This window comes from Macrobrachium nipponense, chromosome 26, assembly GCF_015104395.2.
Source record: "Macrobrachium nipponense isolate FS-2020 chromosome 26, ASM1510439v2, whole genome shotgun sequence".
NCBI lineage: Eukaryota > Metazoa > Arthropoda > Malacostraca > Decapoda > Palaemonidae > Macrobrachium > Macrobrachium nipponense.
In genome coordinates, this window is record NC_087215.1 from 29,581,105 (window position 1) to 29,608,618 (window position 27,514).

At 39.7% G+C, this 27,514-nt stretch overlaps 1 protein-coding gene and 1 long non-coding RNA gene across 2 annotated transcripts in view; both read right to left on the minus strand.

Moving 5' to 3' along the window:
• The window catches only part of LOC135200117 (uncharacterized), a 31,853-nt gene extending 31,770 nt beyond the window's left edge, over window positions 1-83 (minus strand). Inside the window, exon 1 of the long non-coding RNA XR_010311207.1 lies at window positions 8-83. This is a non-coding gene — a long non-coding RNA (uncharacterized LOC135200117). The remainder of the gene's footprint in view (window positions 1-7) is intronic.
• LOC135200116 (uncharacterized) lies at window positions 73-27,514 on the minus strand. The gene is made up of 4 exons (XM_064228456.1): window positions 27,208-27,514; window positions 6,476-7,160; window positions 6,066-6,149; window positions 73-203 (listed from the first exon to the last, which is right to left on the minus strand). The coding sequence occupies exons 2-4, from the start codon at window positions 6,977-6,979 to the stop codon at window positions 198-200; spliced, it is 594 nt and encodes a 197-aa protein (XP_064084526.1). The 5' UTR covers window positions 6,980-7,160; window positions 27,208-27,514; the 3' UTR covers window positions 73-197.

Below are 27,514 nucleotides of genomic sequence, written 5' to 3' on the forward strand. Positions count from 1 at the left end.
AACATACCTGTATAATATAGCTTTTAGGTGCACGACTCCCTCCACAAGATGATCCAGAAAGACCTGGACACAGGAGTGACTGCCAGCAACCATCTGCTTCCCTGCGAAGGTCTTCACAGCATAGATCTCTCTCTGGCCATTTCCCTTTATGGAGCCACATGAACTTTGGATGTCTCTCACCTGTGGTAAGCCTTTTCTTAAATCTGCATTTTAAAAACCAGCTTCTAGACATCAATACATCAATACTAATCAATACTTTAGAATTCGGACACTTAATCAAGAATACAAAAATATATATAAAATATTTGCCTCAAGTCAATTAGTTGAATTATTTTTATACCAAATGTTTCCACATTAACTTTTAGGTTGATCATGAGAAAGAAGTTTATGCTATATTATATATATATATATATATATATATATATATATATATATATATATATAATATATATATATATATATATAGAAGTATAATCTACTGGTCATTTTTATGATACATGTGAAATTGTAATAATAGCCACAATGCCCTCTTAACAAATTCCGTGAAAGAGAAACATGGAGTACTGCAAGCCCTACTGACTTCTTGTTCTTTACTTAGCAGACTGAAGAAATTTAATAAGTTTACAAAGAAAGCTCATATAAATGACAGATGGGGATTACATAGGAAAAAATATGTACCTGGAAAAAGTTAAGTATATCTTAGTTTTACCAGACCACAGAGATGATTAACAGCTCTCCTAGGGCTGGCTGATTAGATATGTTATGTACCAGGAATCCAAAACACAATTGAATTAGTAGACCTACCAAAACAGGATTAATATAGGAGGTTTTACAAAGGATTAGGCCCCACAGCTCAGAAGCAGGGACAAGACAAAAGATTATACAAGGAAGGTGACTGACCACAAAATTTTTTTTATAAAAGTAAAGCTCAATAATAGTTTTTTTGGTGAGCAACAAATATTTTTGCAAGGTGAACATTAAACAAAAAATCAAGCATATGAATACATACATTGTAAATAATTATATATAAGATAACTCATTAGAATTAAGTCAGTGATTTTATCTTTTAGGTCATTCTTGAACATTGTGCAAATACAGGGTTCAAAATAACACATGCCATGGCTAAAGTTAAAATTCCAACTGGAAGTAAGCTGCATAATAGCTGATTCTACAAGATTTTGTGAACAGAAATTTTTTGATCTGGCAATCTGAACTTTCAGTCCAATTATCCTGTGAGAGTTTTCACTTAATATAGCATTGGATGTGTCCAAAGTTTTGACAGAATGCTTATCTATTGAATTTGTACTTTTTAATTCCTTGCTAGATTGGCTGATATAAAAAACAGTGCAGTCCAAACATGGAATTTTATACATAAGAAAAATAGAGACAGATTTGTTATCCTTCACATATACTAGATATTTGTTATAGTAAAGCTCATAAATTTTTTTTAAAGTAACATGGAGAAAGAAACCCCTAAGGACATTCTTAGCTTGCTTTATTTTATTGTTTTGAAAACGTAAAAATCAGTTTTAATCTTTTATTGTCAACCTCGTTTTTTCCTATAATAAGACACTAAAAGGAATGTTAATAAAAAATAACCCTAAGGAAAACAACAACATAATATATAAAATTCCATGTGGGCCTTGGCCAATTCTTTTTTTATTTTCGGGGGCCCCCCCTCTAGCCCCTTTAAAACTGCCGGGGGGACTGGGGACGTATTTTACGTCGACATTTTTTGTCTCTCGGGTTCCGATGGGACGTGTTTACGATCGACATACAAAAGGTTTTTTTAAAAAATTTTTTAATTCGCGGAAAAATACTTTTAGGCCTACCAGCCGAAAACTCTTGAATCACGCGCCTTGGGGGATGCTGGGAGTTCACGGAGCAAGGTGTTGTTTTGTTTACAATCGTTACGCAGGCGCTGCAAGCGCGAATTTCTTTCTTGCCGCACTGAAAAGTATCTGTGACACATCTCGGAAATTATTTTGTCACTTTGACATAATTTTTTTTACCATTTTAAATTAGCCGTTACATAACGTTTTATATATGAGAAAATGTGCGCATTTTTATGCAGAACACACAAAAAAAAAATACTCATGATTGTAGCTTTTATCAGTTTTGAGATATTCTCATATAAATAACGATAAGTACCAAAATTTCAACCTTCGGCTCAACTTTGACTCTACCGAAATGGTCGAAAAAACGCAATTGTAAGCTAAAACTCTTATATTTTAGTAATATTCAATCATTTACCTTAATTTTGCAACTAATTGGAAGTCTCTAGCACAATATTTCGATTTATGGTGAATTTATGAAAAAAAACCATTTCCTTACGTCCGCGCGGTAACTCTTCGAAAAAAAATCTACATGCGATTGTGGTAATGTTTGCACCATTTTAAATTAGCCGTTACATAAAGTTTTGTATATAAAATGTGCGCAATTTCATGCAAAATACAACTAAAAACAACCCATGGTTGTAGCTTTTATCAATTTTGAAATATTTTCATATAAAAAATGATAAGTGACAAATTTTCAACCCTCGGTCAACTTTGACTTTACCGAAATGGTCGAAAAACGCAATTGTAAGCTAAAAAGCTTATATTCTAGTAATATTCAAGCATTTACCTTCATTTTGCAACAAATGGGAAGTCTCTAGCACAATATTTCGATTTATGGTGAATTTATGAAAAAAATAACATTTTCTTTATGTCCGCGCAGTAACTCTTCCGAAAAAATCATACATGCGATTGTGGTAATGTTTGCACCATTTTAAATTAGCCGTTAAATAAAGTATTATATATGACAAATTGGGCGCAATTTCATTTAAAATACAACAAAAAATAATTGAAGGTTGTAGCTTTTCTCATTTTTGAAATATTTGCATATAAATCACGATAAATAGAAAAAAACCACGTTCGGTCAACTTTGACTCTACCGAAATGGTCAAAAAACGCAATTGTAAGCTAAAATTCTTACAGTCTAGTATATTCAGTCATTTATCTTCATCTTGAAACAAATTCGAAGCTCCTCTAGCACAATAGCTAAATTTGAATGGGGAATTTAAAAAAAACAAACCTTTCCCTTCCTGCGCCGGATTCTCCGGCCACAAATACTCCGAACGGTTCTACCGTCCACAAATCTCCGAAATGTGTACGTCCCATTCTCGGAATATTTGCTCCGTTTCATATTAGGCATTTCATAGAGTTTTATATATGAAAATGTGCGCAATTTCATGTAGAATAAAACGAAAAATATTTGAAAGTTGTAGCTTTTCTTATTTCCGAAATAATTGCATATAAAAGAATATATATATAAAAAAAATTCGACATTCGGTCAACTTTAACTCGTCAGATATGGTCGAAAACTGCATTTGTAAGCTAATATTCTTATAGTATAGTAATATTCAATCATTTGTCTTCATTCTGAAAGAAATTGGAAGTATCTAGGACCAATATTTAAATTTATGGTGAATTTTTGAAAAAAATATTTGTTTACGTCCGCCGCAGTTACGAATTCATGCATTATTTTGTGATAATATTCTCTCTGTGTTGCTTTTATTGTTTTACAATGTGTTATATACCAAAATGATTGCAATTTAGTGTACATTACAACGAAAAAAAAAGTAACTTGTTACCTTTAACCGTTTTGCGCACAGCGCGATTTGAATACAATTATATATGAATTTCGTTTTTGCGCTATCATATATCGCATTATTTATATATGATAATGATAACTTTTTTCATTTCTGATGGTTGCATACTAAACTTCAGGCAATGACAAAAAAGGAGCCAAAAATGAACTCTTAATCTTGAAAACTGAGCGCGCTGTGATTTTTTGAAAAAAAAAAAAAATTTTCCGCTTCCGCGCGTCACTCTGAAACACCTCCGGCACACGGGAGACATTTTTTTTTTTTACCGCTTCGGCGTTTAAGGGCTAGCAAGGATTTAGAAGTACTATTTAAACAGCATAAGTATTCTGTCAAAACTGGTCAAACATCCAATGATATATTCATTCATTAAAGTGAAATCTCTCGCAGGATAAATTGGACTGAAAATTCAGTGATTGCCAGATCAAAGATTCTGTTCACAAAATCTTTTAGAATTGGCCGTTACACAGCTCTCTTCCAGATGTAATTTTAACCTTAGCCCTGGCATGTTACTTTGAACCGTGTATTAGTACAATGTTCATAAATGACCTAAATCATAAAATAATTGACCTAATTACAAATTAGTTACCTTGTATATATATTTCTATGTATCTGTATGTTTAATAGGACTGGTAAAAATGTTCTGTTACAACAGAATTCCATTTAATAGAAGGAGACCATAAAAATGCCAAAATATAGAGAGAAAATACTATATTTCAGCAGTCTCTGAAATATTGTATTTTCTCTCTATATTTTGGTGTTTTTATGGGCTCCTTTTATTACTATGTTTAATATATAAATATATACAGTGGTACCTCGACATACGAAATTAATCCGTTCTGAGGCGGCCTTCGTAACCTGAGCTTTTCGTATCTTGAACCGCATTTTACGTGTAAATTGCCTAATTCGTTCCAAGCCGTACTAAAACACCCCAGCAAATTATATTTCCAGGCTTACAACACATGTTCTAGGGTTAAGACGCCGATCTGATGGAAGAAATATGACTCCAAAAATGCAAAATACTGTACATACTTGAGTAATATTCAACTGCATGTAATGTTCAACCCCATTTTTACTGCATATATTAGGACTTTAGCATATGTCCCTTAGCAATAAGCTTAGCTTATGTTAGCAGTTGCTACTGTAGCCTAGTCTATGATTCTGAAATCTAAACCTAAGAAGCTAAAAGCTTAGAATATGCCAATAAAATGTATAAATAATCAGTATGTACTATTTCAAATAATTATTAATTAATCATTAACTTAAAAAAAAAAAAAAAAAAAAAAAAAACGTTTCCAACCTGTTGTTTACGTTCAGCACTTACAAGTACTGAACGATCCCCCAGCAACCACTTTTCCTAGCACACAGTAAGTAATGAAATTTTCATTATCTCTCTTCAACTACTGAAACTACCAAATTGTATAATAACCATTCATTTCTATTCTTTATTCTATCTTTACCTAATGTTTTTTTTATTAAATGTATTTAATGAATAAGTTTTTCAATTTACAGCATCCTTTTACCAATAGAATACATAGAACACATGGGGTAGATGTTGACCAATAGGAGAGCAGGATCTTTCGGCAGTGACTAGCATCAGGAACCAATGGGAGAGCGGGAGGATGGTGGTGAGTCTACTCAGTTGGCGGCGCGCAAGTTTTAAAATTGTTCTCGGTGGTCCGGGCGAATCTCAGGACTTTACAGCAACAACCTTTCGTAACTTGAACTATTTTCGTATGCAGAGCCAAAAAAATCTTCGTATCTGCTTTCGTAACATGAAATTTTCGTAAATTGAGCCTTTCGTATGTCGAGGTACCACTGCATGTATGTATGTATATTAAAAATATATATCATATATATATATATATATATATATATATATATATATATTATCTATATATATATATACATATATATTTCTGTTTACCTTGCAAACATTTTATTTTTTACCAAAAGAATTATTGAGCTGTACTATCATAACATTTTTTGGTGATCAGTCACCTTCCTTGCATTTTCTTCTAATTGTCTTATCATGGATTCTGAGCTGTTGGGCCAAATCCTTTGTAAAAATCTCTTAAACACTTAACCTTGTTTTAGTAGGTCTACTAATTCTTTACTTGTGTTGGATTCCAGGTACATATTTTTCCTTTATAACCCCCGTCATTTATACGAGCTTTCTTTGTACACTTATTTTTATTTCTTCAGTCTGCTAAGTAAAGGACAAGAAGTTGATAGAGCTGAATTGCTTCTCTTTCCTTCGTGGAATTTGTTTTTATTAATATCATTCATCAATTTAACACATTCCATGTTTTCGTGACCCAGTTATACACATTATTATTAATCTCTTAAGCAAATATTTTTAAGAACAACTGCAGGTTTCTTGCTTTCATGTAAATCAAATAAAACATAAGCATATTACCGTGATGTTGATGATAGCTTCTTCTTCAGTATCTCTATCTTCAACTGGAAGTCTAGCCAATCTTGCATCCGTGTCAAGAATTGCCTATAATGATGAAACCATGAATAAAATGATTTAAATATGCTAGGTGATGATATAAAAATAAGACGAAAAAATGTACGACTCTGCTTGGCTGAGAGCCTTTTGAACTAGGGAAACTAGTGATCAGAAACAATTTTTCAGTTCATTACACTTTCTTTTTACAGGAAGGTTTTGTGAATGTTTTGAAAATTAATAATGCCTTAAGATGAGTGAAATAGTGGGAGTATGAAAGTAATTGCTGTTTAAATGTACAGATTTCTTAGATGAGAGAGAGAGAGAGAGAGAGAGAGAGAGAGAGAGAGAGAGAGAGAGAGAGAGAGAGACCTTACCTTCTGAATGTCTTGTGTTTCTTTTTTGTTTTCCAGGAGATATCCTCTGATGTCCGTGACCAAACTGCGAACTTCATTAAGGACCTCCTCTGTTGCGTCCATCATGATTCCAGCCGAAGTAAAGTCTGTCGCAGATTCTAGTTTAGCGTCCGTGTCTCGCATGTTTTCTTCAAAATGCAATAACACATCCAACCTCCTGTTCATCGTATCGATATTTTGATCGATATTGCTCGAAATGCTTTCACCCGACTGCTTCACCTCCTGCATCATTTGCATGCGCCTCTCGGCTTCTCTGGTGATGTCGAGGATGCTTTCTTTCATCCCTTTGAGAATTTCAGTGGCATCCAGAATCTCGTGCACCGCATCCTGGCAGTCGGCGAGGACTACCTTGATAGCATTCTCTCGGAAGTTCTGCCTGAAATCATTGGTGACGCCGAGAAAGGACTTCTCTGTTTCTTTGGAAGAAAGTTGCCTGGCAACATCCAGGAGGTTCCTGTTAATCATCAGGTCTTCGGCAGAACTCGCTACGAAACTTGCTCTGCAGATTGGGGCAATTTCTGTTTTGTCTCCTGATCAGCCCGTTGATACAACTGGTGCAAAAGGAGTGGGAACACGGGAGAATCCTCGGACAATGATCGTCGCTGAACACATTACTGCAAACGTCGCACTCCAAGGCATTGGACGCCTGCAGAGGAGAGGAAAATCAGTTATACCTTTCCGGGTGCAATGTGAGCTTTCATGCAATGAAAGTTTCTTTGGTATAAGAACTTTCGCTCGAACATCAATCAGGAGAGTTTTCTTACTACTGAGCAAACTTAGCAAAAGCAAAAAACTAAACTATCCATTAGTTACTTTGGGTAACCTGTCCATCATTATTATTCTAATACTTTAATTAAATAACTATTACTGTAAATAAGCACTTGAAAGTCATACTTCAAGTATTTGCACTTAATCACTTAAATCTTGAACTGAATTCAATCCCCTGGGGACTTCAAAAAGCTATAATGCCAATCAATCATATAGGATATATATATATATATATATATATACTATATATTATATAGATATATATATATATAGATATATATAATATAACTATATATATATATAATACTACTATATATATATATATATTCTATATATATATATATATAGATATATATATATATATATATATATATATATATATTATATATATATATATATCTTATATATATATACCTACGAGTTTAATTCGTTCCGTGACCGAGCTCGTAGCTCAATTTGCTTCCACATCAAATCAATTTCCCCATTGAAAATACATAAAATGCCCTTAATCCGTTCCAACCCTCAAAATGCCTTCCCATATTTTTATGTTTCATGTTATTAAATAAGGAAAATGCACTTCTAAATAAATATTGTATAAAAACATAACAGAAAGAGTATGCAAAGAATAATGTGTACAGGCTGTGTTCAAGTTACGATAGTCGTCTTACGATAATCCGATTTTACGAGAGAGACCAAATTACAATAGTCTAACTTCATCCCATCTTCTAATTAAATAAGTTCAAAAACAGCAAAAGGGAATGATGAAAGTATTGTTTTAACGTTATACTCGTTGCGTAAATGTGTAAAGCCTTGAACAACCGAACGAGAAACAACATACGTTTGGCTTGTATTTTAACCATCGTACGATAGTAAACAATTACCGTAGTTATGTTATAAATGACTCTATGTAGAATAGGACTGAGATATTTTCATGAAATAACTTTATTCGCTATAGATCGAAGATCAACCAGGAAATATATTGTTAAATTTAAACATAGTTGTAGCTGAAGCTGAGAAAACTGTTCAAGCTGCTAATGACCATTATCGTGCATTGGCAGCAAGGATAAAACTCCCGTAAACTTATGCTATCAAACAACTGTAGATAAAATTGGGATGAAATAATTCTAATCAAAACTACTGGGTTTCAAAGAACACATTTTACTGTTGGTTTCGCGCCGATAAAAGATAAATAAAGTAACGCTCGTATTACGATGAAATAAAGTGAAAATAGTGAACGGAATCACGTAATTATTTTACCCAATAAACATGCCGCCAACATCATCTGTAAAAGGAAAAAAAAAAACAATTTAGTTCACAATCACAAAGAGACTTATTCAATTCATATTTCGATTTAAAAATTCATTGTATAACGAAAATTGACCTTGTCTCATATAAGTCAAGTATCTAGATATTCGTTTATGCTAACTAGAAGGAAGAAAATTAGCTCAGAATTGAATTACATTTGTCAAAACAAACTCATATTTGCCATCAGCTGATTTCCAAACCAAAAGATTGCCTGCTATGTTAGTAGTATTTTATAATAACAATAATATGAGAATACATACTATATTTCTGGATACAGTGAAATAATGTACAACTTTTTCTTCTTTGCTTATTTTAATTTTTGTCACTACGCCATCTACGCAGCAGCGGCATCTCAAGCTCGTACCTCAGAAAACTCGTTTGTTAATTCACTCGTAGGCCAAGGTACCACTATATATATATATATATATATATATATATATATATATAATATATATATATATATATATATATATATATATACAGTAGAACCCTCGAGATACGAAATTAATCAGTTTCCGAGGCGCACCCTTCGTATCATGAGGTTTTTTCGTATCTTGGACCACATTTTACATGTAAAAATGGCTAATCCGTTCCAAGCCCTCCAAAAACACCCCAGGTAAATTATATTTCCAGGCCTAAAACACATGTTCTAGGGTTACGACGCCAATCCTGACGAAGAAATATGACTCAAAAAGGCAAAAACTGTATCATACGTGAGTAATATTCAACTGCATGTAATGTTCAACCCCATTTTTACTGCATATATTAGGACTTTAGCATATGTCACTTAGCAATAAGCCTAGCTTATGTTAGCGGTTTGCTAAACTGTAGCCTAGTCTATGATTCTGACATCTAAACCTAAGATAAGCTAAAAGCTTAGAAATATGCCAATAAATTGTATAAATAATCAGTATGTACTCATTTCAAAATAATTATTATTAAAAATCGTTAACTATAATAAAAAAAAAAAAAAAAAAAAAAAAAAAAACTTCCAATCGATTGTTTACATTCAGCTCTTACCGTCTTACGAGTACCGGACGAACACCAAGCAATCACTTTTCCTAGGACACAGTAAGCCATAAATTTTTTTCATTAGTATCTCTCTTCAACTAATGAAACTACCAAACAGTATCATAACCATTCATTTCTATTCTTTATTCTATCTTTACCTAATGGAGATACCGAGTTACTGACAGCTATAATGAAACATATACATAACGTAATATTAAAATAGAAGAATAATCCTAAAAAATACGTATTTGTTGGCAGTCTGATTTATTTTTATATTTTATGATATCTAATTCACAATTTTTTTGTAAATGTATTGCATGTACTCATTTCAAATAATTATAAGTAACCATTAACTATAATAACAAACGAAAAAAAGCTTCCAAACGTCTGTTTACATCCGCACTTTTAGGTATCGAACGATCGACAAGCAATCACTTTACACAGTAAGCCATAAATTTTCATTATCTCTCTTCAACTCTGAAACTACCAAACAGTATAATAACCCATTCATTTCTATTCTTTATTCTATCTTTACCTAATTCTTTTGTTTTTTTTTTTTTTATTAAATATACAGTGTTCCCCCGTATTTGCGGGGGATGTGTACCAGACACCCCCGCGAATAGTTAAAACCGCGAATAGTTAAAACCACCACTAAAAATGCTTATAAACTGCCTATCTTGAAAGTTCAGATGCCAAATGTATACCTTTAATAACATCCTACTTCAAATATACCTAAAAATTACTAACCTATTACTGCATTAATCTTTGAGGTTATATATTAATATCATTTTAAAAGTCATCTTAAACATTTTACCATTAAAAATATATACCTACAGCAAAATAACAGAGAGGAGAGAGAGAGAGAGAGAGAGAGAGAGAGAGAGAGAGAGAGAGAGAGAACAATGAATGGCAACATCATATATTTGACCCTCAAGAGTGAAATTATGAATTATTTCTGAGACAGAGAATAATAATAATAGAAAGAGAGAGAGAGAGAGAGAGAATAACTCCCAGACTCGCTTCCTCCCCTCCACCAATTCGTATATCAAACTCATTTACTCCCCCGCCCATGTTCCTCCAAGTGGATAAAAAGACTGGAATCGCTATTTTTAATTAATCTTATTAATATTTTGAAAAATTAGTTAAAAGGTAAATCATTTATTCTACACTACAAAACAAATAAAAAACATACATGAGAGAGAGAGAGAGAGAAGACGAGAGAGAGAGAGAGAGGAGAGGCGACCGAGGAGAGCAGAGAGAGACGGAGAGAGAGAGGAGAGAGAGAGAGAAGAAGTTATTGTTACTGTTTAATCTCATTAAACGAATATTATTTTGTAAACTAGTACTGTATATTATTATTTTACCATAAAATGTAGTATGTCCTCAAAGATATACTTATCCATACACTTCCAGCCCAAACAGAGGGCGAGAGTTACACTAGCGCATGCTAGTATCTCGTGCGTTGTGGTGAGAGTAGAGAGAGAGAGACGAGACGAGAGGGGATTGTCCTTATTTAAAAGAGTGAAATGGATAGATTATTGTACTTCTTTAAAATACTATCACACGTGAATTTTGAGATTAGTTGGATATTATTATTATTATTATGCAAAATATTAATAAACATCACATGTACCATAGAAATTATCTCATATATATCAGCAAAAGAGAAAGAGAGAGAGAATTTCAATGGTCGTAGATGGCAACACTCCGATTTGACAGTTGGAATAACCCAGCCAAACCAAGCTGGCTAAGTGTTCAAAAAACAAGACACGGGGTTACATAATTCTTTTATTTATAAACTAAAATCTTGCTAATTCACTTTAGTATTTTCTTTGATGAATTTATATTATTGCTGTTTACATTATATTGATATTTGAAAATTAGAAAATCATCATCCAAAAAACATAAATCGCTTAAGGAGAGTTAAGAGAGAGAGAGAGAGAGAGAGAGATGAGAGAGAGAGAGAGAGAGAGAGAGGAGAGATTATCGTAGTATTTGTATTGTAAAATACTTTCACATATGATTTTTGTAATTACAGTTGTTATATATTATTTATTGAAAATATTAAACCCTCTTACGCCGAAGCCCTAAAAATCAAAAAACCTCTCCTGTATGCGGCGCCGTTTGGAGTGAGCGTGGAACGCAAAAATTTAATTTTTTAATTTAAAAAAATCACAGCGCGCTTAGTTTTGAAGATTAAGAGTTTCATTTTTGGCTAATTTTTTTTTCATTGCCTGAAGTTTAGTATGCAATCATCAGAAATGAAAAATAATATCATTATCATATGTAAGAAATAATGCGATATATGGTAGCGAAAAAAAAAAGAAAATTCATAGATAATTGTATTCAAATCACGCTGTGCAAAAAACGGTCAAAGCTAACGCGTTACTTTTTTTTTCGTTGTATTGTACACTAAATTGCAATCCTTTTGATATATAATACAAAAATAGTCAAACAATAAAAAGCAACACCGGAAAAATATTACACAAAATGATGTACGAATTCGTAACGCGCGGACGTAAAAAAATGTTATTTTCAAAAATTCACCATAATTCTAAAATAAGTTCTAGAGACTTCCAATTTATTTCAAAATTAAGAACAAATGATTGAATATTACGATACTGTAAGAGTTTTAGATTAGAATTGCATATTTCGACCATTTCGGACGAGTTAAATTTGACCGAATGTCGAAATTTTAATATATATATTTTTTTATATGCATATTTCAAAGATGGAAAAAGCTACAACCTTCAATTATTTTTATTGTATTCTTCATGAATTTGCGCACATTTTGATATATGAAACTCTATAAAAAGGCTAATATGAAAAGGAGCAAATATTAGGATAATGCGATGTTCGTATTTTCGGAGACTTGCGGCCGCGAATCGGCGCGCGGAGTGAAGGTAAATATATTTTTCAAAAATTCACCATAAATCACAATATTGTTTTAGAGACTTCAAATTTGTTTCAAAATGAAGAAAAAATGACGGAATATTACTAGGCCGTAAGAGTTTTAGCTTACAATTGCGTTTTTTTCAACTATTTCGGTAGAGTCAAATTTGAATCCGAAACGTGTGGTTTTCTATTTATCGTGATTTATATGCAAATATTTCATAAAAGAGAAAAGCTACGACCTTCAATCATTTTTAGTTGTATTCTACATGAAATTGCGCACATTTTCATATATAAAACTTTATGTAACAGCTAATTTTAAATGGTGCAAACATTTCGACAATCGCACAAAAAAATTCTGATTTTTTCGGAAGAGTTACCGCGCGAACGTAATGTTTTTTTTTTCATAAATTCACCATAAATCGAAATATTGTGCTAGAGACTTCCAAGTCGTTGCAAAATGAAGGTAAATGATTGAATATTACTAGAATATAAGAGTTTTAGCTACAATTGCGTTTTCGACCATTTCGGTAGAGTCAAAGTTGACCGAAAGTTGAAATTTTTGCACTTAACGTTATATGAAAATATTTCAAAACTGATGAAAGCTACAACCATGGGTTGTTTTTGTTGTATTGTGCATGAAATTGCGCACATTTCCATATATAAAACTTTATGTAACGGCAAATTTAAAAGGGTGCAAACATTAGGACAATCGCACGAAAAAATTTATCGGAAGAGTTATCGCACGAACGTAAGGAAAAAGTTTTTTCATAAACTCACCATAAATCGAAATATGTGCTAGAGACGTCCAATTTGTTGCAAAATGAAGGCAAATGATTGAATATTACGATAATATAAGAATTTTAGCTTACAATTGCGTTTCTCCGACCATTTCTGTAGAGTCAAAAGTGGACCGAAGGCTGAAAATTTTTTGCACTTAATCGTTATTTATATGAAAATATTTCAAAAACTGATAAAAAGCTACAATCAATGAGTATTTTTTTGTTGTATTTTACATGGAAATTGCGCACATTTCAATATTCTAATACTTCTTGTAAAAGGATAATTTAAAATGGTGCAAAAATTATGTCAAAGTGACGAAATAATTTCCGAGATGTGTCACTGATACTTTTTAGTGCGATAAGAAAGAAATTCGCGCTTGCGCGCCTGCGTAGCGATTGTAAACAAAAACAACGCCTTGATCCGTGAACTCCCAGCATCCCCCAAGGCGCGTGATACAAAAAGTTTTCGGCTGGTAGGCCTATAAGTATTTTTTCCGCCAAATTTTTAAAAAAACTTTTTTGAGCTGACGTAGATACGTCCAATCGGCATACGGGAGACATTTTGACTCGACGTTTAATACGTCCAATCAGTAAAAGAGAGAGAGAGAGAGAGAGAGAGAGAGAGAGAGAGACGAGAGAGAGAGGAGAGAGAGAGAGAGAGGGGGGGGGGGGGGTGGAAATTTCATGCCCACTTGATGGCAGCAACAAATCAGCTCCTTCCCCCTCCGGTCACTTAACTTGATACGTATATCTGAGTTTTAGTACCTGGAGTTAGAGAAAGAATCTGACTGGGATTTCCTTCATTCTTCCATAATTTTTTTAATTTTTTAAATTTATAAGCTAAAATCTTACCAATTCACTATGGTATTTTTTTCTTTAATGAATTGATATTATTGCTGTATAAATTAATATTAATATTTGAAAATAGTAAACTCATTTATTTATCATACAAAAAACATACATCTTTGTAGTAGAGAGAGAGAGAGAGAGAGAGAGAGAGAGAGAGAGAGAGAGAGAGAGGAGAGAGAGAGAGAGAGAGGGAATTATTATTTTTATGTGGTATTTAAACTTATTAAACGTCCGCGAATAATTTTCTAGATAGGTTCCAAAGAAAAATCCGCGAATGTGTGAGTCCACGAATCCGGAGAACGCGAATACGGGGGAAAACACTGTATTGCATGAATAAGTTTTTCAATTTACAGCATCCTTTTACCAATAGAATACTTAAGCACAAGGGGTAGATGCTCACCAATAGGAGAGCAGGATCTTATGGGGTGACTAGCATCAGGAACCAATGGGGGAGAGCGAGGGAGGATGGTGGCGAGTTTACTCAGGCGGCGCGGGAATTTTAAAATTGTTCTCGGTGGTCCGGGGGCGAATCTCGGGACTTTACAGCAACAACCTTTCGTATCTGAAAAACTTTTCGTATGTAGAGCTGTAAAATTTTTCGTATTTGCTTTCGTATCTCGAGTTTTTCGAAAGTTGAACCTTTCGTATCTCGAGGTACCACTGTATATATATATATACTATATATATAAATTATATCTATACATATATATATACACATATATCTCTCTACATGTAGCTTAATTTTAGTGGAATTTTTACATTTCATTGTCCTTAATAACTGGGGTTCATGATTTGCATAGATGCCAAAGGAATCTGTTTTAATCCTTAACCCGACCTCATATAATACATACATACATAGAAAGAATAGCTGCTACTTTGAGTTGCTGAACACCGCATGGTAAATGTAAAGTAGACGGCAGCACAAAGATATTCTTTATTAATATAATTTGTCGACCACACAATATAGAAATCACAAATTTTAAGTAATTTGTATTTTTCCTAGCTATACTTACCCCGAACTACTAAGGAGAATCCTGGATGTCAATCCGGTACCGACCAGAAAAACTGGTTATTCCCTCCTGACCCCCAACCAGGTATGCCCCAGGGTCGAAGCTCACGACCTCTGACCTGCAGATACCCGGGGACGGATGGGAAGGCGTAAAAATTTCGTAGTTCGGGGTAAGTATAGCTAGGAAAAATACAAATTACAGTGGTCCCCCCGTATTCGCGGGGATGCGTACCAGACCCCCCGCGAATAGTTAGAATCCGTGAATGTTTAGAACCCCTATAAAAACGCTAAAAAACAGCCTATTATGTTAGTTAAAACTTAAGAAAACCACTAAAAATTTTCATACTTGCAAGATTTTTAATAGTTTTATCACAAAAAGTGCATTTTATGATGAAATTGATAACAAAAACCAGGAATTTGTGGATATTTCTCATAGAAAAATACAGTGAATGCGCGAATTTTCCGCGAATAATGCAGGGAAACGTTCCCGAGAGAAATCCGCGAATGTGTGAGTCCGCGAATCCGAGAACGCGAATACGGGGGGCCACTGTACTTAAAACTGTGATTTGTCTGACACGTATACTCACCCCGAACTACTATAGGAGACTTAATCCTTAGGAGGCGGGAGTATCTAGGGAAGGAAGAGTCCTTACCAGGAAGAGGTCACCCCCTTCAGGCCGGAAGGGGGAGGGAGACCCACTCTGCCGAATTAGGGCGGAGGTAGGGGTCCCCTTGCCTCCGGATGAAATCCCGACTGGTGGGCAACGGAGGGAATAAAGGTATGTAAGTCTAATATTCCTCCCATAGACTCACCTGAAGATTTGAGGAATTCTGCCGATTACGTCGAAGGCCCAGTGTGGAAGGGGGAGGGGGGAAAGGATTAGGGTAGGTTATAGAGGATGGGGATACCACGTATACACACACATACAACGACGTACACCACCCCTAGGCTAGGCTAGACCCACTCTTGGCCCGCCCTGACCAGCCCTATCTCAAAGGCGTCAAGGGACCTCCTCGTACAATCCTTGAGGTAATGGGCTGTAAAGGTGGACTGACGCTTCCACACCCCCGCCCTCAGGATCTGGGCAACAGCCATACTCTTGGAGAATGACAAGGAAGTGCCTATACCCTTAATGTCGTGGGGCTTCGCGCCTTGTGGGGGGACCAGCCCCGCTCCCTCGTAGGCCCTCCTGATTGTCTCTCTTAACCAGAAGGAGATGGTGTTCTTCGCCACCGCCTTCTTCTGCCGCCCGGTCGAGACGAAAAGATTATGAATACCGGGGCGGAGCCCTTCCGTCCTGCCGAGATATTTTCTCACTGCCCTGACTGGGCAGAGGAGCAGGTCCTTGGGATCTTCGAACTTAGGAAGGGCTGGAATGGAGAACTCCACGAACCGCTCGTCTACTACTGACGGGTTCTAGGTTTTGGCTACGAAGGACGGCACGAATTTGAAGGTTAGTTCATTCCAACCCCTTGAATGGGATACCTGGTAGGAGAGCCCATGAAGCTCCCCCACCCACTTGGCGGATGCTAAAGCCAAGAGGAAGACCGTCTTTAGTGCGAGCTCTCGGTCTGTAATATTCTTGAGCGGCTCATAGGGGGGCTTTTTCATAGAGTCCAGGACTCTGGCCATGTCCCATCGAGGGACCGCTAGGGACCTGGAGGGGCACGTCTGTTCGAAACCCCTAATGAGTAGGATGTCCTTCGAACTCCCTAGGTCTACCCCTCTCTGATAGAAGACCTGGCTAGGCCGCCCTTACTCCTTTGATGGCCGCGATGGAGAGCCCCTTTTCATCCCTCAAATGGACAAGAAACTCAGCGATGTGGGGAATCTTGGCCCGTAGGGGGGTCCAGGTTCTGCCCCTTGCACCATGCCCCGAAGAGCTACCACTTCACTTGGTAAACCGCTGCAGACGACTTCCTAAGGCATCCCGACATTCGGGAGGCCACTTTACGTGAAAACCCCCACTTCTTCAGGAGGAGCTCGATAGCCTCCACCTGTGAAGGCAGAGGGCGTCCAGGCCCTCGTGGAACCCCTCGAAGTGGGGCTGTCTTAGAAGGTCCGGCCTCTGGGGGACTTCCCAAGGGCCTTGAATGGACATCTCCAGGATGTCAGGGAACCAGTCCCTGTCGGGCCACCTGGGGCAACGAGGGTCATGACCGTTTCTTTGGAGGTTTGGAGGCGATTGAGGACCTGCCTGAGGGCCCCAAAGGGGAGAAAGGCGTAGAGGTCTAGTCCGTCCCAGGGGTGTTGAAACGCGTCTTCCCACACCGCTGTCGGGTCCGGGACCGAGGAGCAGAACACTGGGAGCTTGCAGTTTAAGTTCGTTGCGAACAAATCCATGGAGGGGGAGCCCCACCTGCCGATCAGCTCGCCCGCTACTGTCAGGTGTAGGGACCATTCCGCCCCTAGGACCTGCCCCCACCTGCTGAGGCCGTCGGTGATCACATTCCTTTTCCCCGGGATGAACCTCGCCGACAGAGAGATCCCGGCGTTCTCCGCCCACTCCAGAACGGTCTCCGCCAGACCGCACAGGAATCGCGATCTCAGACCCCCCTGCTTTTTGACGTAGGCAACAACGGTGGCGTTGTCGCACATGACTGCCATCCTTTTATTTCTCGGCTGTCTTCGAAGGCTTGGAGAGCATTGAGGATGGCCAGGAACTCCAGGTTGTTAATATGGAGTTCTCGCTCCCGTTCTAACCACTCCCCCCCAAAATCATCTCTGTCTGTAGGTGGGCTCCCAGCCCCCCCTCGATGTGTGTGTGGAAAGGAGCATCTCTGGAGGGACGTCCGCCAACGGGACACCCCGCCGGAGGTTCGCATCGTCCAACCACCAGCAAAAGACCTCCACCATCGACTGAGAGGGTTCTATCAACTCCCATGGGTTCTTTCCATCCAAGGTCCATCCGTCCTTCAAGTTCCACTGGACGGGCCTCATCTTCAGCCTTCCCTGGGGTACTAACTCCTCCAGGGAGACAAGGTGGCCTATCAGCCTCTACCATACTCGCGTTGGTCTGGGTGCGCTTGTCAGGAAGGGGGTTGCTACGTCTCTAAAGTTGGAAATTCAATCCTCCGACGGGAACGCCCTGGCCCTCACTATATCCAGATCCATACCCAAGTACACCATCCTGTTGGTGGGTTCCAGGTGTGATTTCTCCCAGTTCAGGACGATTCCCAGACGAGAGCAGAAGGTCAGGAGTTCGTCCCTCTGCTCCCTTAATCGATCCTTGAGGAGGAAAGGAGTAGCCAATCGTCCAGGTACCCCCCCTTTACGCGTAGGTACTTCCTGCTGGAGGGGTGTACTGGAATCTGGAAGTAAGCATCCCTTGAGGTCCAAGTGACAGTATGTATCCCCTTCCTCAAGGGGGGGGGGCCACCAGAGCAGCAACAAGGGGTCTCAATCTTGAAGTTGGTCTTGAGAACGTACGTATTGAGGGTGGATAGATTGATTACTGGTCTCCATTCCCCCGACGCCTTCGCCACCAGGAATAGGCGGCTGAAGAACCCCGGGGAGTGGGTGGTCACTCATTGGAGGGCTCCCTTCTCCAACAAAGATAGGACTTCCAGCCGAAGAGCCTCCCCACGCCCAGGGATCCGGGGGCTGAACGCCCTGCTGTCCGGTTCCTCCGTCAGGGGTCTTCCCATCCAGGAAGGGGATTCGGTAACCGTCCCTGAGGAACTGGACGGTCCAGGGATCGGTCCCGAGATCCTCCCAGTCCCGCTAATGATTGGAGAGGCACCCCTCCACCCGAGACGTCAAGTCGGGTAGGAGGCCTCGCCTTCTGCATCTCAGATTTACTCCTCGAAGTGGTTGCCTGCCCAGAGGACGACACCCTGTAGAAAAACGGAGTCCTGGTTGGCCTTCCTCCAACGTTCAATGGCCTCCTCTACCTGGAGATCGGAAAACAGGGATTCGCCCGACACTGGAGCGTTCCGGAGTGCCCTCGCCTCCCTGACTGGGAAGCCCCTCAGGAGTCGGGCGAGAACTGCGTCCCTACACCTCAGGACCCAGTTCGTCCATTGGTAGTCAGGAATCCAGGGACTTGCCCCCTGACAAAAAACCAACTCCTTGAAGGAAGCCAACTCGTTCTCATCCTGCAAATCGTTATCTCTGGCGAAGGAAGTGACCGCCCCCATCCAGTGGTCCCAACCACGATGCAACATGAATGGAGGTCCCACGTCGTGGACTCCATCACCATGGCTTCCTGCTGGGAGAATGTCACAGGGCCCGTCAACAACCTATCCCCCGAACTGCCTGACAAGAGGGCTGTGAAGGGGCCTTCCACCATTTTAGGAGCTAGACTCATGCCCTCCAGTGTGTACATCTTCCTCTGCCTGGCTTTGGCGGCTGGAAGAAGCTTCAGGGATCCCAGGGCCCTCAGGGAATTCTTGGGTCCTGCCACCACCTCTTTCACTTGAGCAAGTACCTTGGCTGAGTAGAGGGCCTGGGGAAGGGATAGGGAAGGTTTGGACTCTACCTTCCCTCCAAAAAGGGGTGGGGGGGGGACAGGCGGTTCCGCCAAACCGTCTTGTGCCCGGATAATCCTGCAGGGACTCTACGTTTTTCCTTACGGAGTGTCGCTCCTCGTCCATGGAGGAGTTGAGCTGGACGGAGCCCAGTCAGCAGGGACCAGTGCTGCAGGGGCCACCGGAACCGACACTGGATTCACTGGAGCCACAGGGGGACACCCTTGGGGGGAGGAGGCCCCCCCTTGGGGGGAACCTTGCAGGAGCGGCGTGTTCGTGAACCGATCGCGGGAACCATTAGGAGTCATCCCAGCAACGGTAGCTCCTACTCCAACTCCTGCGGTCCCGGCTACGACAATGAGATCTGGACCTACGATCCGGGGAGAAGAAGAACGAACGTCCTCGACTCCTCCCGTAGTATCTCCTCCTGGAATGGTAGCGTCTCCCCGAATACCTGTATGCAGAACCGCCCGACAACAATCTCCCTTCGGAAGATCCCTCTGAATCCTGTGTGACTGCAGGGAGTGGAGGAATTGAGCCGGATGTAGCCCGGTCAGCAGGGACCAGTGCCGCAGGGGGACACCCCTAGGCACTCGGTGTGAACCTTGCAGGTGCGCGCGTTCGGGAACCAATGGTACAGTGGTCCCCCGTATTCGCAGGGGATGCGTACCAGACCCCCCGTGAATAGTTAGAACCCGCAAATGTTTGGAACCCCTATAAAAATGCTAAAAACAGCCTATTTTGTTAGTTAAAACTCAAGAAAACCCACTAAAAAATTTTCCTACGTGGTTTTTATAATAGTTTCATCACAAAAAAATGCATTTTATGATGAAATTCATCAAAAAAAACCAGGAATTGTGTGGATACTTATCATAGAAAAATACCGCGAATGCTCGAATTTTCCGCGAATAATGCAGGGAAACGTTCCAGAGAGAAATCTGCGAATGTGAGTCCGGGAATCGAGAACGCGAATACGGGGGTCCACTGTATCTACGTTACGAGTCGTCCCAGCAACGGTAGCTCCTACTCCAACTCCTGCGGTCCCGGCTACGACGACAAGATCTGGACTTACGATCCGGGGAGAAGAAGAACGAACGTCCTCGACTCCTCCTGTAGTATCTTCTGGAATGGCAGCGTCTCTGCGAATACCTGTACGTGGAACCGCCCGACAACAATCTCCCTTTGGAAGATCCGCCTCTCCTCCTGTCTCTTCTGCGGCGACTCCTGTCCCAGGGTGAGTGGGAAAAGAGCAGGCACTCCCTGCCAGCGAGAGCCTCCATCCCGGTGGGGGGAAGGAGGGGGGCCCCCACCCCAAACAAACGGGACCGACTCCTCTCTTAGGGGGAACCTACCCGGCATACAGGAAGTGCTCAACCAGTGGCCGGGTGGGGGGGGGGGGGGGGACACCAGAATAATCCATTGTGGGCCCAGACATCTACCTGGACGATCCCCCCCTTCCGGAGAGGCGGCTGGGAGTGCGGAGGAGGAGGAGAGTCCCACGGGGACTCTCCTCAACCAACGCATCTATGGAAGGTGCGCCCTGCATGCCACTATGCGCCCAGCACTCCTGTAAAAAAAGAACTGTCTGCCTGAACCCCTCTCATAACAGACTCCTCGAGTCCTGCCATTTGCGGAGACCTGGTGGCAACGGACTCACCTAGGTCCCCTCGCTGGGAGGGGACGGGGGAACACTCCTGAAATCCTTCCGGGGAACCCTGAGAGGGAGCAGGTGACGGCGAAGGGCCTCCCGGGCCACGGCTCGTGCTCCTACTCCGAGGAAGCCTTTTTGGTAGGGACATGAGGCTTTTTTTTGCGCTTGGTGGCGGCCAGATCCCATTGGTGATCTGACCACGCGACGCACTCACCACATGTATCTACTCTCGAACAAGGGCGACCCCGACACTTATTACAAAAAGTGTGGGGATCGATCTTAACGGGCGAAAGGAAAGACCCGCATGTCCTGCCCTCCGGACCTGGACAATGCCGTTGTGATGAAGCTTCCATAAGAAATACCAAAAACTACACACACGTGGCACTCACACTTTAACACACAAGGAAGACAAAGGAAACGGGCCAGTAAACAGACGACGAGCTGGAGCGTGTAAACGCTACAGAGACCAGAAAAGGACTGGAGGTCAGAGGTCGTGAGCTTCGACCTTGGGGTATACCTGGCTGGGGGTCAGGAGGGAATAACCAGTTTTTTCTGGTCGGTACCAGATTGACATCCAGGATTCTCCTATAGTAGTAGTTCGGGGTAAGTATACGGCATCGGAACAATTGGGTGTTTATAAAATTCTGATTCCCCAAGGGGCCAGTACCAAACACGGTGCCCCAAAGAGCTTCTGTCGTGTTTGATAACAAGCCAACATACCATTATATATATATATATATATATATATATATATATATATATATATATATATAATATATATATAAATATGTGTGTGTGTGTGTGTGCAGATTTCATTGAATTCTATGGCTTTTAGATTGTTGATCACATTCCTATTTGTTTGACAATATTTTCTTAATCTTCTATGTTCTTCCAAACTTAATTGATGGAAAAAAAAAAAACTTTTTGTTCCATTTACAAAGAAACACCACATCAGTTGTTCTGTCACTCCTTGTGACATCTTCAAAGTGTACAGCTGGACATTGCTGTTTGATTAAGGTGGCTGTATGCCAGCACTGGCTCTTGCTCATAGAGCAGCCCGTAAAATCTGGACATGTTGAAGATTAATCAGGCATTCCACTGAGGGGTTAGAGATACGTATTTCTGGTGATATAAGTTCACTCTCGACGTGGTTCGGAAGTCAAGTAAAGTCGTTGGTCCCGTTGTTGAATAACCACTGATTCCATGCGACGAAAAACACCATACAAACAAAGTAACGATTGTACTATATAAGAAATTCTAATTTTAGTTATAAAAAAAATAATTACAATAAAAATCATACTAAAAACATAACTTTCTTTGTGAAGTATAATGAAATTTACTAAAACCACGATTGTGGATGTGAGGCAACAGACGAAACAAAAAGAAAAACCGGTATATATATACGGATTACGGGGATTAGAGAGAGAGAGAGAGAGAGAGAGAGAGAGAGAGAGAGAGAGAGAGAGAGAGAGAGAGAGAGAAGAGAGAGAGAGAGAGAGAGAGAGCATAACTTAAAAGGTGTTTTTGCCGGTGTTATATGGTTGGTAGTTATCAATGTATGCTGTAGGGCGTCTATTATATGGGCGTGATCTTTCCGTTTCTAGTATTCTGTTCAATGTTGGCTTTTGCAATAAAATACAAACAGATTCGGCTATGATTAATCTACTGCGACTATTTTCTGTTTAGATGATATCTGTATTCTCCACTTTGCAGCTCTTGCCGTAGTTTTCACTAACAAACAACCAAAAGAAATTATTGAATTTGGGCTTTAATTGTCATATATATAAAGAAACCCAACCAGATGTCTAAATGTGTAAACATAGTGTTTAATAAACAGTTTAGAACAGTTAAACAATAAAAACCAAATAGAAATAAAACCAGGACGCATCCCGGAACTCGCTGGCGAAGTCAACCGAACGTTCGGAAATTAGCACCGTAAAACCCTCATCCCCCGAAATACGACAAGCAGCGAAAAAAAAAAAAAAAAAAAAAAAAAAAAAACATCATCATACATAGAAGAGGATATTTAGTAAAGATTTTAGTAATTTTTATTTTATAAAGTATATATTTTTAGATACTAAATTTTGATAATTATTTTTTGAATTTATTTTATTCATTTTTATACGTTCATATTTGAACATTGGTATCATTCTATTATTCATAATTTATCAATAAACTAATTTATATATTTCATTGTCATTAGGGCGCTGAATAATCCTGATGGTTTCTGGCGCTTGGTCCTCAAGACCTAAATTTCATAATCAATCTATCAATCAATCAATATATACGGAAAGGAGCTAAAGCTGCTGTCTATGTCATATTAGACAGAAGTGAATACAACGCAAAACTTGACAACATCTTGAATGACACCAGTAAGTTCCAACCCCTCAGTTAAGGCCCAAGAAATGAACTAAATAGACTATAAAGTACTACGCCTTACAACAAGCCAACGAAATACAAAATGAGATAGTGTTCCCGAAAATATTTTACTTTAAACAGGGATATTCCTTTGGAACGATACACACACATAAGCCAGGGAACCTCACCAGGTCTATAATTTTAAAATAACGTCGGCCACCTAAGGACGTGCAGGAAACTCAACGAAATTCACTCCATACTTCCCATTAAAATACCGGGTAAAATTGAGCGCAGAATTTATCGATTTATTCCACGGCACGGAACCGGAAGATATCGCTTCTCTCGCCGTGAAGAGTTTGTTCACAAACATGACAGTACAGACAATCAACCTGATACTTAATCCACTGGACCGTGAGGCCTCAGTGGCGTGGACGGTTTGGTCTCGGCCTACACCTCGGTGACCGCGTGTTCGATTCTCGGGCATTCCATTGAGGAGTCAGAGATGTGTATTTCTGGTGAATGAATTTCACTCTCAACGTGGTTTGAAGTCATGTAAAAGCCGTTGGTCCCGTTGCTGAATAACCACTGGTTCCGTGCACGTAAAAACACCAAACAAACAAATCCACTGGACCGTGCGCATACCATACCGATCGTGAACACTACCAGTACCGGAGACGACGTTGTGAAACCGATGATGGAAGCCTGAAACAAAGTGGCCCCTTTCCTCTCGCACAAACGGGACTTATTTAGGCCGCGCCACGGCGTAGCAATGGGTCCCCCACTCGAGTTCTTTTTACTAAGATTGACATGGTCCACGTCGAAACGACGTCTTCTGCCGATCTTCAAAAACCACGCATATGTCAGGTATTCGGTAAACGACCAAATGGCCACCATTTCACTCGAAATGGCCACTTTTTTCCACTCTGTATTTAATTGGTGAAACAACAATAAAATTACACCTTTAGGCATACCATTCAAAAGATTGAAAGTTAATCTTTTGAATGGTATGCGTAAAGACGTAATTGTATTGTTTCAACAATTAAATACCGAGTGAAAAAAAAGTGGTCATTTCGAGTGAAATGGTGGCCATTTGGTCGTTTACCTTAATATTTTCATAACAATAAAACAAAAATGAAGCCACAAAATTAGTCTAAGAATTTAAGAAGAATGTCTCACTAAATTTCACCGTAGACTTCAGCCGAGAGGAAATCTTCCTTTCCTGGACAAAAGGAACAAAGGTTTGTCACAAAGATCTACACAAAAGCGGGTTAGTGTCTTGACGGACTTGTGGAGTGCCCAGCAGCTTATAAGCGACCAGTAGTGGATGCCCATAAAGAGTTCCCACTGTTCCACGTGGCACGGCAACCACCTCAAGTCGAAACTGAGACTCTTGAGAGTCAAACTCAAACACCTTTTGTCAAATAATGGATCTCAGGATAAACTGATCGAAGAAGTAAACCGGAATCGAATTCTGCGCCAACGAAATCAGAACCCTAAGTGACGACATCATCGAACGGAATAGTACAGTGATAGATTTGAGGAAGAGAAAAGGGTGTTTAATAACAGTATATCAAGAGAGGAATAACACCTACTATAAGAGTCCACTGCAAGCCTAATTTGACAGCTTCTCTCATAATGAGAAACAATACCAGCCCAAACCAGAGCCACGAAGACAATACCAACTTCTGACTGGATGTGGCATCATCCGAAAAAAAAAACGAACGTTGGTCATACTTCAACCACACTAGAAAGACGCCTACAGGCATGGCCACGCTACAGGACTATCGAAATCGTGGATCCACCCACTCTACAGACCAGTGTGGGGCGCCAGTCTCCCAAGGGGGCCGCGCGATCAGGTTGCCAGATGGTGCCTATTATTTTTTTTTATGTGATGTTAATTGCAACATTGCCAAATACAGCAAACTTTTAAAAAAAAAATTAACAGCAATGATACAACAATCAACAATTCATCCATATACTCATAATATATCACGGGTAGGGGGGCGTCAGATCTTGACATAACGCAGAAGGGGCAAAAAAAAAAAAAAAAAAAAAGTTAACAACCACTGCCATAGGCCATCACAACCGGAAACCTACGCCAAGAGAGCTAAAAAGTGGAGGATACAGATAATCATCTACCCATAAAATGTCGCCAGTGATTATTTATAGCAGAATCTGCTTGCATTTTTACTAGAAGTGGAAAGAGAGATCTTCCCCATCTAGCAGATAGACTTACAACATACAATGCTAACTTAAGAAAACCTTAACAACGGCACAACACCTTTTAAATCCAGCGCTTTCTCTCTCTGCCGCCAGCGGCCCCCCGCCCCTCTTCCCCTACGCCCACCACCATACCACTCCCCAGGGTCCCGTATTCCGTATAACGGATACTTCTTTCCTTGTTTTGTCTGTTGCCAACTTGCCATCACATTCACAACACGTGGTTTCTGTTTTCCTTACTTTTCACATAGAAAATTATGCTTTTATTATGAATTTTATTGTAATGTCACTTTTAATAACTACATTAAATTAAATTTTGTATACTGTACTTATGATTGTAATATGATTTATTGTATTATTGTTTCGGACGCTACAGCTCCGTCAGCGCACTGTATCAGAACAAGACGCACGTCCAAATTTTACGGGCTGCTCTATGAGCAAGAGCCCGTGCTGGCATATAAACAGCCAGCTCAATCAAAAACAGCAATATCCAGATACACATACACTCTGAAGAGGTCATGCCACTTGACAGAACAACTGTGGTGTTGTGTTCTTTGTAAATGGAACCGAGTTAATATTTTTCTTTTTTCTTGTCCACCTAAATTTGGAAGAATGTAGAAGATTCAGAAATTATAATAAGCTGATCAAAAAGCCATAGAAGTCAACGAATTCTTTAGCTGCCTGAAATTACCACGAGAGAGAGAGAGAGAGAGAGAGAGAGAGAGAGAGAGAGAGGACCGTTGGACTGGACAGGAAATGACTTGTCTGCTCAAGAATCAAGACCACCTTAACCCTCGGGAAAACATCTTCCCTCAACAGATTTATTTTTTATCTTTTAACTCAAAAGATCTTGGTTGCTTCTAAAGCAGTAATAACATAAAACTTAAGAGTATGAATATGAACACAGACAATGAAGATCGTAAGGTGTATCGGCAACAATAACAAACGAGCGAGCCATATATCCCAACCCCCTTCGATCACTAATCCCCGTCCCAATCCCGCCAACCACGTAGGAACCACAAGCAAAACTTGCCTACTACCGCCATAAAACTGTTTCCAAGGGTCTAGGAAACAATTAATTAGGTTAGACAGATAATGAATTATCGTTTTAGAATTCGCGAATGATTGTTTTAGAGCTCGTGGCATCATAAACGAAACATAATCGAAGCTCCGCTTTGGTAAATTTATGTAAAAAAACACGAAAGGATCACCGACTGCTTCAATACACATGCTCAGTTGCCAAACATGCATTTCTTTTCCTCAAGGACACCCTACCCCAAATCGAGCTCGACCTTGACAACAATTCCCGTTATAAGACTGTGGATGCAAAAATCTTTGAGAGAGAAGAGAGAAATTAAGAAATGACACCGTCGCTTACCATTATGAGTTTTCTGACGTTCCCAACAACGTCTCCCTCTTCCTCGAGTCTTGAAACTCGACTCCTCCTCCTCTGTTGGTATAACTTGTGGAATACGAGTTTACACAAGCATCAAGGAGCTCACGCACATTCCCGCAATTATTTCCAGCTTCGTCTTTGCTTTCCTTTCCTTCCTTAGAATGTGTCTCTTGCATACCAGTTGACATATAATCCGTGAAGAGAGTTAAAATAATGCCTTAGCATGACAACACGTCCACTTTGACACTGACAGTACATTCGTTGTCTTGAGCCGACCGTGAGACTGAGA

Coding starts and splice junctions, on each gene's coding strand:
- LOC135200116 (XM_064228456.1), bottom strand. CDS start 6,979: ATGATTAACAGGAACCTCCTGGATGTTGCCAGGCAACTTTCTTCCAAA. Junction 6,150..6,475: donor AAACACAAGACATTCAGAAG/GTAAGGTCTCTC, acceptor TCATCATTATAG/GCAATTCTTGACACGGATGC.